Source organism: Cygnus atratus, chromosome 1, assembly GCF_013377495.2.
Source record: "Cygnus atratus isolate AKBS03 ecotype Queensland, Australia chromosome 1, CAtr_DNAZoo_HiC_assembly, whole genome shotgun sequence".
In the NCBI taxonomy this organism is placed as follows: domain Eukaryota; kingdom Metazoa; phylum Chordata; class Aves; order Anseriformes; family Anatidae; genus Cygnus; species Cygnus atratus.
Genome location: NC_066362.1, coordinates 140,803,993 through 140,823,004, shown reverse-complemented (window position 1 = coordinate 140,823,004; position 19,012 = coordinate 140,803,993). Strand labels below are relative to the sequence as shown.

The following is a 19,012-nucleotide window of genomic DNA, read 5'->3' as shown; positions in this document are numbered from 1 at the left end:
TGGTGTAGGTTGCTAGCAGCAGATTCTGCTATATTGTTAATAGTAAATAATAATACATGGCTGTCAGTTCTGATCAAAACACTCATTTCAGACTGAGATATTCTTGTTATCAGATGTTTCTGCATATGCTTGTGGAGACTCGAGATCAATGGATCTTTTGCATAAATCCGTTTATTTCCTTTAAAAGAGAATTCAGACTAAGTTAATTGTTCTGGGAGTGAATATTTTTTTTCTCCTCTGTGTAATAATTTCCTTGATGGTTATTCTTATCTTAAGAGACACATCAGCTAACAGTAGACTTATCTGCTATGATCTGCAGCCAGTAACTAGATACTTCCCAAGTTTCCATATAATTGGGAATAAAGACACACAGTTTTAAATTCCACTATAATATTTAATTATATTTATATTACTTGATCGCGAACTCCTTTCACATAACAGCTATCTCCTCCCTTAAGAGGAAAACCTCAGGCATTTTTGATAAAAGGACAAATCTGCCCCTTTAAAGATGCTGCTGTTCCTTTTTTCTTTTGGTGAACACTTTGAAAGGCAGGACTTAGTTCCTCTCAGGAGTGTTTAAACACGTATGTCACCTCAGGAATATGATACCAAAGCCTATATTTGGTTATATAATGTGAGAGATCTTTTTCTGTTTACAAGTGTGCAAACAATTTTTACAGGAAGGATAAATCCAGCCCACCTTATCTTTTCTTATCAGAGTGAGCTATTAAGCAGCTTTGTAAAATAATTTATTCTCACTTAATATGGCATTTCACACTGGGAGATAAACACTTCCTTCAAGTTTTTGGAGGATTACATTTATTGTGTTCCTCCCCCCTCAGCCCTCAGCTGAAACTGGCTGGGAACCACTATGTTATTCATTGGTAATGCTGACGTGAGTCTGCCCCACATCCCATACTACTGGTCAACAGGTGCAGCGGTGGCACTTGGTTCCCTCAGGTATTTGAACGTATTCGGCTCCCTTGTTAAATTCGGGACTACAGAAAAGGCTTCAATTAATTGAATGGAGATGGTACTGGAATGGACATGGTCCTGAGCAACCAGCTGAAGGTGGCCCTGTTTGAGCAAGGGGTTGGAAAGATGACCTCCAGAAGGTCCCTTCCAACATCAACGATTCTGCAATTCTGTTATTAAGGCACTTATATCCTGAAATATATAAAAATATCGAAAGGTGTTCCTATTTGAAACAAGCAATAGTAGTAATAATAATAATAATAATAATAATAATAATAATAATAATAAAAGATCTCTTGCTTTGTGAGCAAGTAGGCATTTCTCATCAAAACAGGGAGGGAACTCTACCCTCCTCTTCTGAGTGGCCTGGAGACCATCTCTCCTCCTCTCCAGGGACTACCGAGTCTTCTTGTCAGGTTACAGTCCCGCTTTTCTCATTGAAGCTTAATTAATGATGATTATATAATCCTCCCAAATGGAAAATCAAATCTCTTGTATTTGATTTAGCACAGCCAGTGACTCATGCAGTCGCTCCGCACAGCTTGCACTGCTGCTTCGCTGGTTGGCCCCTCTTGCCTGGGCACAGCTAATTCGAGGGGGGTTCACTCATGTGCAGGCAGCTCGTGCCCCGTCCCTGGTGGAGATACAGCTGCAGAAATGTCTTTGCAGCAGGCGTCACAGAGCACTGCACCATCCTCAGGACCAGCCCAGGCACGGATGCTACTGCTAACCCTGGCTCGGGGCCGGTGCAGCTCCTCTCGCCTCCAGCTATAGCTGAGCCCAGGAGCTCTGGGGACAGTGATCTTCTGAAAGACTGAACACATGCCGTGAGCAATGTGAACTTTTCTGGCAGTTTCTGGGGGTTGCAAATGCATCTCCCTGCCCTGGACCATCTCCCTTCTGAGATGGGGAAAAGCTGCCAGTGACTGCTCCTCTGGGGGGACAGCACAGGCTCGGTGTAGGCCATGTGAGATCCCTGACAGCAATCCTGGTGACAAGTCACCATTGTAGATATCAGGTATTTGTCCTGCTTTAGTTAAATAAATAAATAAATAAATAAATTCTCATTGGCTTCTCAGTGTTATAGCAAAATGGCCTTTAAAGCTGAAGGGGGAATTAGCCCCACAGCTCCTGCTGAAGTTAGGGAGAGCAGCTAAGCCCCTAAGACTTCTTAAGTCTCAGTCCTTCAAATTAATCCATTCAAACCCATCCCTATATGATGCTCTCAGCCATAAGTCACAATGCGATTAACAGAGGAGGTACGAGGGAGGAGGGAGAGGACAAGGACACCGGGACCCCAGCACACATCACTCTCTTCCCCTAAGCACTGCTTCTATATCAGCAGCGAACAAGACTAAAATGAGCCCGAGAAGAAGAGAACTCAGGGGAGGTTGTGTAAAAGGTTATGTGGAAGGAGAATGAAGCTAGTGACATTTCTGTTAAAAGAGGCCGAAAATGGACCTACCGGTACTCCAAAATGTTTGATGAAGGTTGAGAAGGAAAGGTTCGGGCTGCCATTAGGACTGTCACTGCCACGACACTTGGTTAATGGGAATGGGATAGGCCAGTGTTCTGGGGAGGCACAGCCTAATGTGGGGGACCCTGTGCTGGTGTAGCAAGGGCACACAGGGAGAGTTGGCTTAGGAAACACACAGCAAATTGTGGAAAACAAAGGTAGAATTTGACATCGGGTGGCTAAAAAGGAACGGCTGAGATTTGTATTTGGAGAGGAACATCCTGTATTCGTCTCCCATGCGTAAAAACATGCTCACACTTCCACTGCTGTGAAAAGCTACAGGGAAAAGCATTCCTGAATACATCCATAATGAACATCTCCTGCTAATTAAGCTTAATTTGCAATTTCTGTCTTTCTCCCTCCACAGTGTGATCTGCTCACTCTTTTCTTACCTCGGGCTTAGCCTCTTTCCTCCACAAACACCTCCGAAAAGCAGAAGCAGGGGACAACACATAGGAAGAGCACTGCCCTGAGTGATGCATCTCTTCCCTGCCTCCCTTCCCACTGCTGCCTTTCTCACCCACCTGGCTCAGAAGTGCTGGCTTCACATCCAGCGGGGGGCTGGCTGGGGAACAGGTATTTATGTCATGTAAATGTAATGTAAAAAGAGAGCAATGGATGCACAAAAGTATGACCAAAGGGTCTGGCTGCAGCAAGCCGGGAAGAAATTGAAAGAGATCACGTAAAATGGAAGATTTAGAGGAAAGTGGCACACGGAAGAAAAAGCAAAATCTTGAAGCAGAAAGCACATGTCTTATTTGAAAGCTATAAGCTGGGGTCCTTGGAAAATGATTTGGTGTCTTCTGAAATCAATATGTTTCCACTTAGTTTGTATGCATTAAACTAGGGGAGATATCGGGAGCAACAGAGTGAAAATGTAAGTTTTATCATTCTTCTGAGAAATAGCCACTGATCCAAATGCTGGGATGTGAAATCCTAACAGGGAAGAGGGCAATTTTAAGGTCACGCAAAAATAAAAGGCTGAAAATCCTTGAAGAAAATGGATCAGAAATTCCCCTGGTAGAAATGTATCCTTATGAGTCAGCACCTGAAATCCGGTTTCTGCTCTAGAAAACAGAACAGCTTGGTGTGTGCGTCTGCCACACGGTCGCATTTCACTTCATTCAAACTAGAAAGCATACAGGCGGTTGCATTTTTATACAAATAAAGCCTCAAACCGTATGGCACCAAGCGAGAAATACATGCCTCCATACTGCACGTAGGTTTCTATTCTAGTCGCGTGGATCAAGACCAGAAAGTTAAATGGGGACAGGGACATTTCTTCACAGTGTGGTGTGTGGTTTCTGGAAAGCACGGTGGGGAATTTTTGCTGAGGATGACCTATTTGGAGCAATACCAGCAACTTTTGAAATGCCACTCCGGAGTTCAATCAGGCAAGTAACTAAAGCAAACTTGGGCAGGCAGGAGAAGGGAAAGCAATAAAAGAATATTTCATTTCTGACACTAATAGCCATGGAGCAATCTGTTTGTTAGGGAACACACGAGGTAAAAATCTGCTTCTCGTCCCTTGAAAGATGCTTTCCTACGAATGACTGTGCTGCATTAAGGGCTGTGCTGAGTGTATTTCTTTCCCTTTGTTGTGGGTATTGGGCACTGTGGTGCTGGAGAGGAATGTGAAATGGCTGTGTGGGTCTGCGTGGGGCCGTAGTGGCCTGGTAGATTATCAGCACTGGCACAGACTGGAATTCATGAACCAGTAGACAGGGTGCCACTATTCTTGTTTAGCTAATGGGTATCATCGTAGCACCCAGTATTAGTGAGCACAAACTGAGCCTCCTGGTGGTGTTTGCGAACTTACCCAGTATCTGGGGCATCTGCTGGCAAGCGAAAGGCATGGACAATAGGAGCTAACACAATTTCAGCCTTCACCACTACTCGTCCAGCTTTTGCAAATCAGCTGTTAGATCCACGGGAAGTGAAATTTACCCCATAATGTTAGAAATAGCCCTTCCAGTTACAAGCCTGTCTCGTTCAGTGGAACAACACTTACAGTTTATTTTACATAGCTAAAGTAACATTTATATAACAATTAAAGCTTACCATTGCTGTAAGACCGAAAATTTCCTACAAATTTTATGTATTCATATGTTGGAAATTCCTTTGGGTTCAAACTTCCTCTCAGAAGATGACAATAAAACTCCAGTTCATTGTCAGCTGGATTGTTAAAAGAAGAAGAAGAAATATACTATTTAAGCTAAACACAATGAACAGCGCCTTCCAACCCCAATCATTCCAAGCAACTGGAAGCAGAGTCACCACCCTATGCACCAAGGTACATTAAATGGCAGGGTCAGCACCTCTGCAAGAGTGCCTGGCACGGATCTGGGTTGTGCAGGGCTATGCACAGGTCTGCACACAGCTAATTCACATGGGTTTGTTCTCTTCTACTGTCTTCATTGTAGGAGTTACGCTGACATAAAATTGGTGTATTGAAGCAGAGAACTGGATCCTTCAGTTACAGCTTTTTTTTTTTTTTTCCTGTTTAGGCTTTTCATGACTCACAGCTGTTCTACATCTCATGTTGGAAAACTATGCCTAATTACCCCAAAATATCTATTAAATTAACTTTGGCATATTAGCTATCAGCTGCAGGTTTTATATATACAGTAGATTAAGCAGCTGTACATCTTATATTTGTGTGTTCTCTAGTTTCCTACATCTTACCTCCCAGACTGAATAAGGATGAGGCAAATAAAAGGATTTGTACGAAAAATAAAATTCAGTTTGTAAAAGAATTACAATGATTTTACAGCTACTTTTCAACTGTAGTGCAAAACAAAGGTATGCAACATTAGCATATCTCTGAACAGCATCTTACTTTAATGGGCTGAAATATCAATTAAGATGTGATTTGTCTCAGGCAAACTCTCAGTTACCATTGGATAACCTATTTTCCTTTGCTGTCTCAAAAGATACAATATTTAATAATTAACGTAACTGCAAGTAGACTTAGCTTAGTAAAATAAATGCAATGGGTTTCATTTAAAAATAGTACCAAAGGGTCATTCTAGGTGGTGAGATCTTTTTGAAATGCTACAAACATAAGTTTTATACTGCATGTCACATAAAAAAACAAAACAAAACAAAACAAAACATAAAAAAAACCCTCCTTTTTGTATCCTGCCCATACTTTTTGATTTACTGGGAAAGATAAAATAAAACTTACTTTTTAGGTAATCCGATGAGGCAGAATCTGTCATAAGCATACAGGAAGATAACATCTTATAAATTTCTGAATGTTCTTGTTCCGGGAGGAAATTTAACAAATTCTGATCCAAGACATCACACTGCAAAGAAAAAGAGACCTTGAGGAAAAAACAGAAATGTCACGACAGAGAGCGCAGCGGCATTCACATCACGTATCGACTCCTTCCTCCCTTGGCTGATACCGGCAGATTGTGTGGAGATGCAGTGGCACACAGCAGAGCAGATACACAGCCTGTGGTGGCCAACAGGGGTTGGTGAAATTAGGTCCACTGATTAGGGCCACCTGACAAAGCCTAGAACAAGAGAACTGTTGTGTCTACCCCGTGGCCACTTCTCCCTGGCCTGGTTCCCTGCTTAATTCTCAGCATTGCACTCCTGTAAAGTTTCTCAGACCATCAGGTGCATGGAGTATGTCTGTACAATTCAATGTCAGGACCTGGAAGTGAGCTAGGAAATGAGTTCACAGCTCTCCATCCTGTCTGCCAGTTGGTTGCACGATGCCCTTGGAGATGCAGGATGCCCTTGGATACAGGATGCCCTCAGTTGCAGCCTGGGGCAGCAGCCCTTTCTCTCCCCTTTCTGCATCCTAGGAGGCAGGGCAGCCAGGTGGGAGCAGGGAGAAGGTGACGTCCTGCTCCAGACATCGTTTTGCAGCAGTGGCGTTCCCCTGGTATGGGGAGTTCATGGTGCCATCAGCACAAGTCCTCTGGCTAGCTGTGGGCTGAATGCCCAGGTGCCTCCCACCTCGCAGCCACCTGGTAGGAACCTGAAATGCTTCCAACATCTAGGAGGGAGCTATGCTGCTGGTACTGAGATATGGGAACAGAAAGAGGAGAATGATTTGTGCAAAAGGCCATGACCAGCCCATGATGGAGAAGACGAGTCTGTCACTGGGTTGGCAAGAAAAAAGTCTCCCTGTATTCAGCGTAGTGACAAACCTAATGCTAGAAAAGCATATCGGAAAGGAAGTTTTCAGATAAAGTAACCCTTTAATGGCATTAACTCGCATTCATCTCACTGGAGACTACCTCGGGCTGAGCTGGCATACTGACACAGCTTCATGTGTCAACAGAGCAGCTGCTTTCAGACTGTATGTTCATGCTGAAAATGTGTTAGCTCTGTATGAGACTGGCAAGTTATTAATCATCATCATTTATTTATGTATTTACTTAAGATTACACTTCGGTTTCCCTCTGCTTTCCACTCAAGCCTGCTGTTCTGTGTGGATTTCCTATTTAGACTGGGGAGACGTGGAGAGTATGCTTTGAAAATCAGAGTGTGACAGTTAGTACCCTGACCTTGATGCAATAATATATTACTTTATTCAACTGTAAGGATTTATTACATATGCTCATTACGTGAATATCCCCTTTGTGAAGAATACTTGAAAATAATTTTCATTACTTTTGTATATAACTTAATATGCATCCAGTTGATGCTGTGTGTGATTCAGTTTTACATATATGTATCAACATTATATTCATACAAAATATATTACATTGTCCATGTAATTGTGGACATATGAAGAAAGAGCACCTGAAGGGAAACTGCTGTGCTGAGTGCAGTTCAAGGCTTATGGCACAGTATCAGAAAAGTAATTTTTCCTTCCCAATCCTTTTCTACCTGTAAATGGGAGATAATGGTGCTTATCCACCAGCTTCACACAAGTGTCATGAGGGTTAATTAATCTCCCATCCACTCAACAGTAGCTGCAGGAGGACTGGAAGGACCTGCTCACAGCTGTATGCAGGGCCTCCTCTGCACCCAATGTGAGCTGTCACCGCTCCTCACATTCACCATCACTTTGGCAGTCACCTGAGGTTGTACTTTCAGAGGTGCCCACTGCCAGGACAGGGGGCAATGGACACAAACAGGGCCACAGGAGGCTCCCTCTGAGCACCAGGCAGCTCTTCTGTGCTGTGCAGGTGAGGAGCCCTGGCACAGGCTGCCCAGAGAGGCTGTGGGGTCTCCTCCTTGGAGGCCTTCAAAAGCCACCTGGAGATGGGCCTGGGCAGCCTGCGCTGGGTGGTCCTGCTGGGGCAGGGCTTGGGCCTGGTGGCCTCCAGAGGGCCCTGACAGCATCAGCCACTCTGTGGTTCAGTGATTCTACGCTGCCTTTTGTCTCCATATTGCGACCAAGTTTTGCAGTGTCTCTTCTGTTTAAGATCATATCCATAGGGGCCTGCGACTCTGTGTACAGTAGGAGTTGCAGGAGGCTTTCATTCCACCCACCCATCAGAGCAATCTGCTGCCAGGAGCACCATCTATTCATTGATTTCACTAATTTGCAAGTCCTGGCATTTATACTATTCGCCTCCATCATGTACTACGTCCAGAATTTATTTATTTATTTATTTATTTATTTTCACCTTTCCTGTTGGAAAATGCCAACTTTTTTATTTTATTATTATTATTTGTGGGTAGGAAACTGGGATCTACTTCTTCATGTCTTTCACAACTCTATCCCTGCAGAGCTTAGGCACACCTGTAGAGCAATGCACAAAACAATTTCTGGGGCTCATACAGCTCAGGAATACAACAATATTCTTGAATCAATATGCCAATCTATAATATATTGACATATCAAATATAAAGAAGGGAGTAAATATTCCACAGTCTCACTGGAGCTGTAGGAAATGTCAGGCAAGCTAATCAGAGTTAATTCTGCACCAAGCCCAAAGAGCAGCCATCTGATGTTGTGGCAAAAAGGTGACAGGAGAGGTGGACAACATTTGATCACCATGGACAGAAATGCATCAGTTGGAGGGGGACAGTTTGCAGCTTTATCTAATTCCTCTGCTCTGGGCAGCTCTTGCCCCATCAACAGACAGGCACAAAGCGTTGCCAAGTGAGACAGGCAAAGCAGATAAATGATAAATTACAGTGACTGTGGGTAAAGTGGTTACATGAACTACATTAATGCATATTTATGCTGCTAAGCTTTGGATCCTCACTGCACCTTCAAATCTATGGATTCTGCTAACAGAAACTTCTGAGAATTTATTCCTGATAGCTATGGCAGAAAAGAAACACCACCTTTGTGTAAATGGGTGCTGGTCATCAAAAACAATACACAATAAATCTGCCCGAACCTCTGCAATCATTTGATGCACAGCTTAAATGTCTGTGTACTTTGAACAAAACAGCCATACTCCAAAATGGGGCTCTTTCCTCAGATTTTCACTGCTGTTTTGGAGGGGGACGAGGAGGAAATATGATGAATAATTCCTGCTGCAGGAAAACAAACAAACAAACAAACAAAAAACACTACATAGGGTAACTGTAACAGGGTCACAACAGGAATGGGAAGGCTGCAAATGAGACAAGATTCTTTCCCAGCAACCAAAAAAATCATGATAGTTCTTCTCTTTTGTGCTGGGATTTGACCTCTTGTATTGCTATATTAACCCATATATCTTGCAATGATGCCCATTGCTGCCCTATCTAACAGCAGCACAGCGTACAAAAGTCTTGTACACTATAAGGTGCTGGGTTTTTCCACTTTTGACAATTAACTAAAGCACCCACCATAGCAGAGCAGCTGCCTGAACTTCACCTGGGAGCCAATGGGGAGAAAGAGCCCTCCGGAGGAGCTCAGCCCTGCCAGGACTCCTGCCTTGACACTATCACCTTCTTGACCAACATCAAGGATCCCTCAGCTATGGGACTAAAGCTGGGTGAGAGGGACACCACTGTCCTGGTCTGTAAGCAGATGCAGCACCTTCTGCCTGAGTCCATGGACAGTCAATGTCCATGGGAAGGCTATCTCCTCCTGTATGTTGGAAATTGTCACTCTGACACCTGTGTTTAATTGTTTCATTGAGCCAGGCAGGCAAGAGGGGACAGGGAGGATCCCCCTCCAGAGACCTGCCTGGTTTTGGGAGTGTAACATGTCATCCGACTGCTAAATGCTATGAGTTGTGACCGGATTTACAAGAGTTCACTTTACTTTAGGTAAAGTCAGTCTTACTACATGAGATAAACCTCTCTTTACATCAACCGACCCTAGGAGTAGCCTCCAAATCTTGTAATAACAGACTATTTAGAATTACCACAGAGGCAGCCGGTGTTTGAAAATGCTCCATGGAACTTAGGGAAGCTGTATTAAAGAGAATTGGATATATTTGTTCTCAGCACCAGAGCCTTTCATGATTTTAATGAAAGAAAATACATCAGATTTCTTGATAGGGGCCCTCAGAGAGCCCTGCTCCATGCTCTGCCCAGTTATGCTTTCCTTTCAGTGCTCAAAGCACCAGATTTGCAGAGTATCTTTTTTTTTTTTTTTTTTTTTTTTTTTTTCCCTGCAGTCACAGAGGAGAAAGAATTGGTATTTTGTCTCTGAAACAGTGACTGAATTTAGCTTCCAAGTAGATCCTGGAGGTACACAAAATAAGTGATAAAAATTTTCCAGATAACACTCTGATCAGTTTTAAAACTTAAGAAGACATGTAGAAAGGACAGCACAGGACTAAAATGCCCAGTGAGCACCTCACTGCATGCTCAGTTGGGCCTCTGCCCATGGGCATAGTGCTTTTGCACACCTCGGGCAGGCAGAAGCCATCATTGCTTGCTCAGGTGCTGTCTCTGGGATGCACAACGTGCTCCACAAGTTGGTGGGGCACTGCTTGGCCATTATTTCTCCATCAGCTCTGAGCAGGTCTGTGGGGACTCCTGTCTCTGCCTCCAGGGTGGTCCCTTACTCAGGCTGCCATGTGCTTCTTCAGCATGACTGGATAATCCTGCTCATCCTTGTTACCGTTTTGGGCTGGATACTGGGCAAGATTACCACACGAGGCATGGCTCTGGGAGGGAATACCAGTCTAGTTTTTGATGGTTCAACTCAGGAATTATGGACCTGAATCCATCCACCTTTAGCCATGTATTGGAAGCAGTTACAGGGGTAACCTTGCAGTTTCAGGGACAGGGTCTGAAATAAGTGACCCTCCTGAAGAGCAGCAATTTTCTGAGCAGATCTACCATGTCCACTAAGATCAATATTTGGAAGGAAGCATAAAACACCCAAACCATGAAAAAAACACAAGCCAAACCAAAGAAATTCCATGGAAATCAGAAAGCACATGAAAACACAGCAGTTTGCATGCAGGACAGGGCTCTCTCTGCCTTTGAAGTGAAGACAAATGTCAGAAAATAGTCAACCACTGGGTTTCTCAACTGTTGAGGATTAAAGAAAACTGAAATAGATAGATTCAGTTCAATCTGTTGTTGCATAGCAATATTCTTGCATTTACCGGGAGCTGCCACCTTTCATCAAGTTCCTTTCGCCTCAGAAGAAAATAATTTTTGTTCGTATTACAGCAAGGTAGCGTGTGTGAAATACATTTGGCTGGGTGGAAAACATAGCACGTATTTGGTGAAAAAGTAAACGAGAGAAAAATAATTGTAATTTTCCTAAGAACATGGGGGTGGTGGTGGTGCAATAATGATTTGGCAGCTATTTTTTTCTCCTGGGCATGCATTTATTTGAGACCAAGCTACTAAAAAATGAGCGTTTGCATTAATCCTTAATTACTGTGCCATTTCTCCTAGAGCAGCCTTAGCAACAGGAGCAGGGTCCAGAGCAGTCCCTCTGCGCTGCTCCTGCAGCCCAGCCCAGCAGACACAGTCTCCAAGAACAAGACCCACAGATAAAGCAGCTGTGTGCGCCTGACCCCAGCATGAAGCATCACCTGGGAGCAGGGTGCGCTCACCTGGGGAAACCCAGTGTAGCTGGGGGAGCAGCCCTGATAAGCAGCAGCCACCAGCTAACTCCCACCCCTCTGAATTCAGCAAGGTTTTGTCCTCTGCCTCCCTGGAGCAGAATAAAGCCCTTACCAAGCTCCTCACCAGGCTGCCAGAGGCACTGGTGCTGTTCTCACTAGCTTAGAAATCAGAGATGGAAAAAGATCAGCCAGGTCACCCCATCCCTCCCCTGGCCAGAGTATTCCCGCAGAGCTTTTTCTATTCAGACCCAAGTGCCTCATAGCAACAAAAACCTGAAGTGCATGAATCATACTGAAAGGGAGCAGAGCTGATCAACAGCAGCGACCGGCATAACGCAGGGACAAAAAACCCTCTCCAGATTTGCAAGAAAACATCCTTCCCGCCCCAGCCCCCACTTTTTTTTTTTTTTTTAATGTCCGTTTCTAAAAACTGCAGGGCCCAATCCCATGGTTTTTAGTAGAAAAGCTTATGCCGTAGTTACTCACCGGCAAATGCCCTAGAAGAGGTGTAATGCTGTCAGACACATAGATGATGCTCCCACCTGTGGTTACTGCGATGATGAAGCCATCTAATGCCTAAGGAAAACATACAAGCGGAGAGTGCTTTAGGAGGAAAGAGGGGTGTAAACAGCGTGTCTCGCTGCATGTTGATCAAAACTGTTTTACCTCAGCGCCGTGTGGTTATTGAGTCGTAGGAATGTTATCTCAAGTTGCAGAACAGTAATTCTCTGATTTTACAGTCTGATTTAACTTTTACAACGTTCTTTGTAGTCTAGTAAAACCTACTATTGAAGCAACAAAGGGCTCACAGGAACATTTCATGTCTCAGTTTTTAAATTAATCACACATTTTAATAATGCAAAATGACTAAGACTGGATCCCTTGGAAGTTATTAAAATGAACATTTGAGCTCTGTGTAAATATCAAAGGACGATGAAAGGATGCAGCCCTATCTCAAAATGGTAGTTCTCTGCAAAACCCATAAATCTCAGTTTGTATTAATGTAACGTTGTATATGGCTGGGCTTTCATGTAAGTAAAAGCAATGCAAATGATCAAATAATCCTTAGCCTGCCTTTTAATTGAGTGATTTATTTTAAAGGTCATGGTATTGGTTTACTCATTCAAAGAGAAATTCCCCCTTCTGCAGAGCTTCTTCCTTGCTTAGGTCCCACCTTGCAGTAAGCGCTCTCACACCCAGGACTGCAGTGAGTGACAGCGCTCTGCACGGCAATGTTTTCACTTCAAAATTAATTTCTTCTTTATTCTGAGCCACCAGGATTTGAGCTAAATCTTGTTCAAAGTTAAATCTAGGTAGACTTCCAGATCTCGAGCTACATCTCACCTACTCTGAGCAGAATCGCACTCCCCCCCAAAAATAAAAATAAAAAATCAAAGGCAATATTAGGTGATATCAAAACTTTCCCATTGCAGTTAAGGAGTCACAGGTGAAGATCCCAGTGCCTTCAGGTGGAGCAGGTCTGTGTCCTTTCTGTTGGTTTGCTGGTGGCCCCAGGGTTGGTGTTGACTATCACAGCTGAGCAGTAGTTCAGCTATAAGCTATAAGCTTATAGCTTATATGAGCTTATATGAGCTATAAGCTAAGCGCCATAAGCATGATTGAAGCAGAAGAGGGTTCGGGTATGCTCCAGAGGAAATACCTTTTCCTAAGACAGGTGTATTGCCTGGCTGGGGTGGCATGGAGTTACAAAACCTGCCCGTGAATCCAGGAATCCCTCCAAGCAGGGCTAACAGTTGATCCTGCGAGCCGCAGAGCATCCTGCTCCCCCGCTGACTTCAATAAGGGCAGGAATTCGGAGAACACTAGAAACGCTAATTGTTTCATAAAAAAAGGAAAGCACAAAGCCTTGAATAAAGACACAAACATATGTTCCTTTTTCCAGAGAATGCTGAGCACCCACAACTATTTAAGTCAATGGGAATCTGCTGGTGCTACAATCCTTTGAAAAGCAGGTCAATAACGTATACCCCAGCAGAAGAGTGTGTGTTTAGGATCTCTGAAAACCCTCCAGCTGCTATAGTTAGTTTTATTTTGTTAATCTAAGTGCACAGGATATGTTTTTTTTTTCTTTAGTATAGCATATTCAAGCTGTTTTCTAAAAAGCATGGTAGCTGTTAACCCATAGAAGAGAGCAGTGGTTTCACAAGGCAGCTGGATTGTGCATGTTACTATGGTGAAGGTTTTTCTTTCTTTCTTTTTCCTTTTTTTTTTTTAAATCAAGTCTTTATTTCATATCCAATGCAAATTATACAAAGTGACTCACATCAGAATTTTGTTGTAAAATCAAGTTAATGTATGCGTACATAATTTTATTTTTATTTACTTGCAACTAGTCCTTCCAACACTAAGACGTCAGATCTCTCATCAGAGATTTCACTACTGCAACAGTTGTAGATGGACAAACAGATCCTAGTACCCACTCCTATACAATCTGATGACAGCCTTTTCATGGAGGAAGAAAACGCTGTTTTCAGGAAAGCTGCTGTATTATTACTGTGGTTAAATATGCTTTGATTCTTTTGAATCAACGCTTGAAAAATTCCTTCCCATTTTTAGTAACAGGACAGGAAAAACTTCAAGCAGTCTTGTCCAAATGCTAATAAAATAAGATTAGAGGAAAGGCAAAAAGAAGAAGCAAATAATGAACAGCTGGCTCAACAGGACATCCCAATACTCAATGTTATCATGAAGGGCATAGAAAATCACAGTCATAAGAAGGTGGCTTATAAACTAGGAAACCAAAAGCAAGTGTTTTACTCTAAAACTGTGTGGAATCAAAAGTCAAGAGATTTGCCATTGTCTTGCTTTCTGAGGGAGATGTTTTAATGCCAACTGAAGGAGTGATGTATATCAGGTTCGTGTGCACTGAGATGGGAGTCAGCGGTTGTGGGTGCAGCGTGAGCAAAGCATCCCTCAGCCCTGAACCTGGGTGTCCCATCACCGCCAAATGCAATGGCTGAGGGAGGGGGCTCGGCAACCTCTGCCTGTTTTGGATGGGAGATGATCATTGTTGAAGAAGGTTCTGGCTGTTACCAGGAGCGAAAAATACATTTTAGCAGCTCATTTGCATTTCATCTCGAACGTGCATAAACGCCATTGAGTCACCTCCCTTCAAATCACAGCTAGTGTTAAAAGCACCTATGGTGTAATTTAAAGATAATTTAAAACCTATCATTGCAAAATAACCCTGCTCCCTATTAGAATAAAAAGTGTTTGATAAGGGCCTGGAAATTCGTTACAGAGGTAGTATTAACCGCATCGAGCCAGCAGGAGCTGTCAGTTTTTATCTGGTTGAACAGCACCTAGCACTAAAAGGACGTGACACTGCTGCTTTTTAGGTGCTACTCTTGCATAAATATTAGGCCATAATAATGCATTATGAGTACAGGAGAAAAACTGCCGCCTGCCCTTTCCCTCACCTCTAGTTGTAAAAAACAAAATGTAAAGTGTGCTTTGAATCCCCCTTCTGGATTGCATTTCTTGGAGCCCCATCTGCACCTCTGCAGGCCGTGGCGGCACGGTGCAATGGCGCTGCTGGTACAAGGTTCAAAAGCAACATCATGTGCCAACTCTAACCCCTGGCTGACGTGACGGCTTTTCTTGATGGTCAAGTACCTGGATAACTGAAACTTGCCCTCTTGGAACTGCCAACCACACCTTGTTCCACAACAGCTAGACAAAATGAGCAAAGCTACATGCATGCTCACCTCCAACATCAGCTGGGTGAATTCTTCGTTGCTGAGGAATGAAGGCTTCCAGTCCTGCTGAATTTCAGAAATCTCCGTCTGTGCTGAGACTTCTAGACAAATAAAACATTTCATTTTTTTTAAATTCAAAGAAAATTATATCTTGCAAGACTATATGTAAATTGCTGAAAGGATAGAAATCACCTCTATATTCAAAAATTGCAGTTTTCAAGCACAGGTTTTGCATACGGAGTGAGAGAATAATGACTGTCTAAGCTGGGCCCAAATCTGAAGCATTTTCTCTGTTTTTACTCAACTCAGCTTGAACTGACTTCTGTGGGAGGTTGTATTCACCTAGCCATTGGCCTCTATCAGCATTATTTAGGGATTGATCAAAAGATAAAAACAGTTTGCAGAAAATTAAAATTAAGACAAGGATTGGCATATGCCAAATTGGTATTTACAATTTGATTTTTCCAGATTAGGATGCCAGAGAGCTAGAGTTCAGCCTGCAGCTACTGTACCAAATGAGAAGCAGCAGGAAACCTCATTCAGAGAAGCCCCAAAGCTTCATAACCCCAAACAGCAAATGAATTTCTCCATTCTCCAAAATACATGTGATATCTGGGTGTTGGTGCCAGCCTTGCATGGTGCTGCTGCCCCACTCTGTACTGTGGAGAAGGGATGGAGCACCAGTGTGTCATTCCAAATCCTGTCTGGAGGGGGTCTCCTGTACTCATGCCCTCATGGGCTTCCTCCATGTCCTCCGTGAGCTCATGGAGGATGCCCACGAGGATGACCCAGCTGTTGGCCAAGCCTGGCCAGCAGCAGCCAGTGGACGCCTAGTGCCTGAGAGCTTTCCATGGAGGAGTGTGGGCACGCCGGCGTGACACATCATGTGTTTGCAGTGAAACCTGGCACCATACCAGGGAGAGCTGGGTGCACTGTGGTAAGCCGTTTCCTCCAAAAAAACAGTGACTTGTGTTAGCTTTACCCGAGCAAGGCATTACCAGACTTGTCAGACGACGTTATGGGGGCAGATATTATAATTTAGGGAGGCTGGCACGGGTTTCGTTCACTGCTCACTCTGCTTCTCCAAAAGTGCTTCCTCATTCAGTGCTGGTAGTGAGGGGATGCTGAGAGCAGCCTGTCTTCTCCTTTCAGTGCCGCCTGCTAATTAATCCTATTGATTAACACTTACAGAGCATGTAATACCCAATGCTCCCTATTCTGAGCACACAGGCAATCTGGCCGGAGAAACGAAAGTGGCTCAATGATATTAAAGATGGTAAATTTATAACAGTGCCTGTGCATGTCATCTCCTAGAAATAAACGAAAGCCTTCGTCTGAGCTTTCTGAGTGGAGATGCAGCTTGTTCAGCTCGCTTTCTGTGCTGCTGGGGGCTGTCACGGGTAGCACAGCGGCTCGGCACTGCTGGGATGGTTTTACAGGGAGATTTCAAAACCAGACAAAGGAAAAACAGCGATCAGCTCCTGTAGGACTTTTATTACGTAGTCTCAAAATAGAGGATGCTTTTGGCAGGGCCATAGCTTGGAAAAGCTGATATACACAAAACATCAACTGCTGGAAGAATTGCTGGAGATTTGGGAGATTCTGTGGATTATGAAGAAAGAGACTGTTTACGAAACAAAAAAAATCTAAAAATCGACCTGTTCCTCTGTTATAACTAAAATCTTGGTTTAGCCTACTAAGTGAAAGGGAAATATGACTGAATAAACCAGATCCAAACTATTCTGAAGATAATCAACTTTAAACCGTGATGCTTTGTATTACATTGTGTGACTACTAATCTAGTTTAAAAATAGACAATATTTACTGTTTTTAGCAAGTGCACAAAACCAGTCATAGTTTGACCCAATTGCTGTGGAAGGATTTGTGACTGTTAGATTTCTTTTACCTAGTTGTTCTTCTAGAAATGAAGTGCCTTTTGGCGTAAATTATTTAGGCTATCAGCTGCACTTGTCTACAATGTTTCAAGCCTTGTGTGATTGTTCTTTGCCTGGCTCTTCTAATTGAACATATTCACATTTTTCTTTACTCTGCCCTGGGCAGCTAAAAAAAAAAAAAAGATATGTTATTACTGTCTCTTTTTAATAGGTATATACAATTATCGGACTTTGAGATGTCCCAGTCATGCCCTCCCATATAAAATCACCTAGTCTGTGGCAAAAATAAAATCATTTAAAGAGAAACTTTGCTCTAACAACAGAATCACTATAATTATTTCCTCAGTAAGTTTGACATTTGCGACTCCATTATGTTGGGAGTCATGATACAAGAGTTTTTATGTTCTCTTCCATTTCCCCCGGAGCATCTCCAGGGTGGGAGATGCCCGATGAGCAAAGGCAAGCCAGCTGATGCTGACGAGAACCTTCTCTGCTTTGAGGGACCAGGGACATTCCCCGCAGTCACCTGCTGAAACCTTATCTTCTTCCTCAAGGGAGCAGAGCAAGAGGGCCCCATTTTAAACCAGTGCCCTGATTTATAAGGAAGAAACACTTCAGCTGTTTTTTTTTTTTTTTTTTTTTTTTTTTTTTTCTCTGCTGGAAGATGTTAATGCATCAGGGAGCCTGCTGCGTGTGCTTCTCAGACCTACTGGAAACTAGACCAAAGGGACTAGAGCAGGAGGGGCAGAAATGTCCTCTGCGGTGAGGGTGCTTTCTAAGACACTTCACTGTCACTGCTCTGTGCATTTAAAAAAAGCTCCTGGTTTTCCAAGGCCAAACTTGACCATTGCAACTGCACAGTGCGCAAATGATGTGAGATAGCTTTCTGCTTGGGCAAGCCAGGTAAAGCATGTCAGCTACCTATGGATGCAATTTGCTGACACCGACTTCAAAAAACTGGGGCTTTTCTGTTCTGAATCTTCTGCTCTGTGTGGAAGTTGAGTCCCACACAGTCCACTGAGGAGCAGGGGGCTGATCAGATTGCTTCCTGGCACTTTTATCTGGAGAAGCTGAGGTGAATGCTTTGTTCTGCTCAATATGGCTATTTTCAAGGAAGGCAATCTCCCCTCTGAACCCAGACCCCTCTTCCCAAAGCATCTCTCTTCTTCACATATGCTGCAGGGCATTGCTGCCTCAGTTCCTGACATTTGTCCCCTCCCCTAGCAGGCTGAGAGCCATTCTCAACTAACGAGCAGCCGAAGAGATAGATTTGGGCAGCACTGTGCCTGTAAATTATCTTTTTAGAAGCTATGAGATAGAAAAATATATACCTTACATTGGCACTTTTAGGCCCCTCGAGCCATTTTGATAATCACTGAAGAAAACAATATTGTAATGCCGTTTGGCAAGCACGTGACGAGCTGCAGTAACTCTTACCATTGTGTTTCTGCAGAAAGCCAATGACTTTTTCCAGCACAGTAGTTTTGTCCATTTTGCGGGTGTTGCCTGGAAGCATGGAGCTGAGCTCTTTGATGAGAACATTGAACTGATCACGCCTCTTCTTCTCAGACTTGTTACGCGAAGCCCTGTAGACAGGGAAAAAAAAAAAAAAAAAAAGAAAGATGAGCAGAGAGAAGAAAAATCCTCATGCACCTCCTCTTTGCAATGTACACACATGGAAATTAGCTTGCTGCGTGCCTCACCATGTGAAGATCTACACTGGCCTCTAGCAAAGCTGCAGAGACAAGTAGGAGGCAACGATTCCCACCTCCTGCTCTTGTCTCCAGGCCCCTTTTAGAGCCTAGCAGAGAGATGCTCGCCCCTCTGTGCTGCCTCTGGATGCTGTTTGGACAAGCCTACCAGGTCAGCATTAGGCCTGCAGGTGAAGGAGCTCTGTCTGTCTCCTGGGCACACACAGTATCTTGAAAGTCCACACAAAGCAAGAGGAAAGAGGGCTGC

General features: G+C 43.6%; 1 protein-coding gene across 3 annotated transcripts in view; it reads right to left on the bottom strand.

The window, feature by feature from the left end:
* NPAS2 (neuronal PAS domain protein 2) overlaps positions 1-19,012 on the bottom strand; it is a 99,782-nt gene that overhangs the window by 28,810 nt on the left and 51,960 nt on the right. For all 3 annotated transcript variants that reach the window (XM_035558001.2, XM_035558000.2, XM_050715509.1), the window contains exons 3-7: positions 18,491-18,639; positions 15,168-15,259; positions 11,926-12,015; positions 5,679-5,799; positions 4,553-4,666 (exon numbers count right to left, since the gene is read on the bottom strand). In XM_035558001.2, the coding sequence (XP_035413894.1) occupies positions 4,553-4,666; positions 5,679-5,799; positions 11,926-12,015; positions 15,168-15,259; positions 18,491-18,639 (566 nt within the window). The remainder of the gene's footprint in view (positions 1-4,552; positions 4,667-5,678; positions 5,800-11,925; positions 12,016-15,167; positions 15,260-18,490; positions 18,640-19,012) is intronic.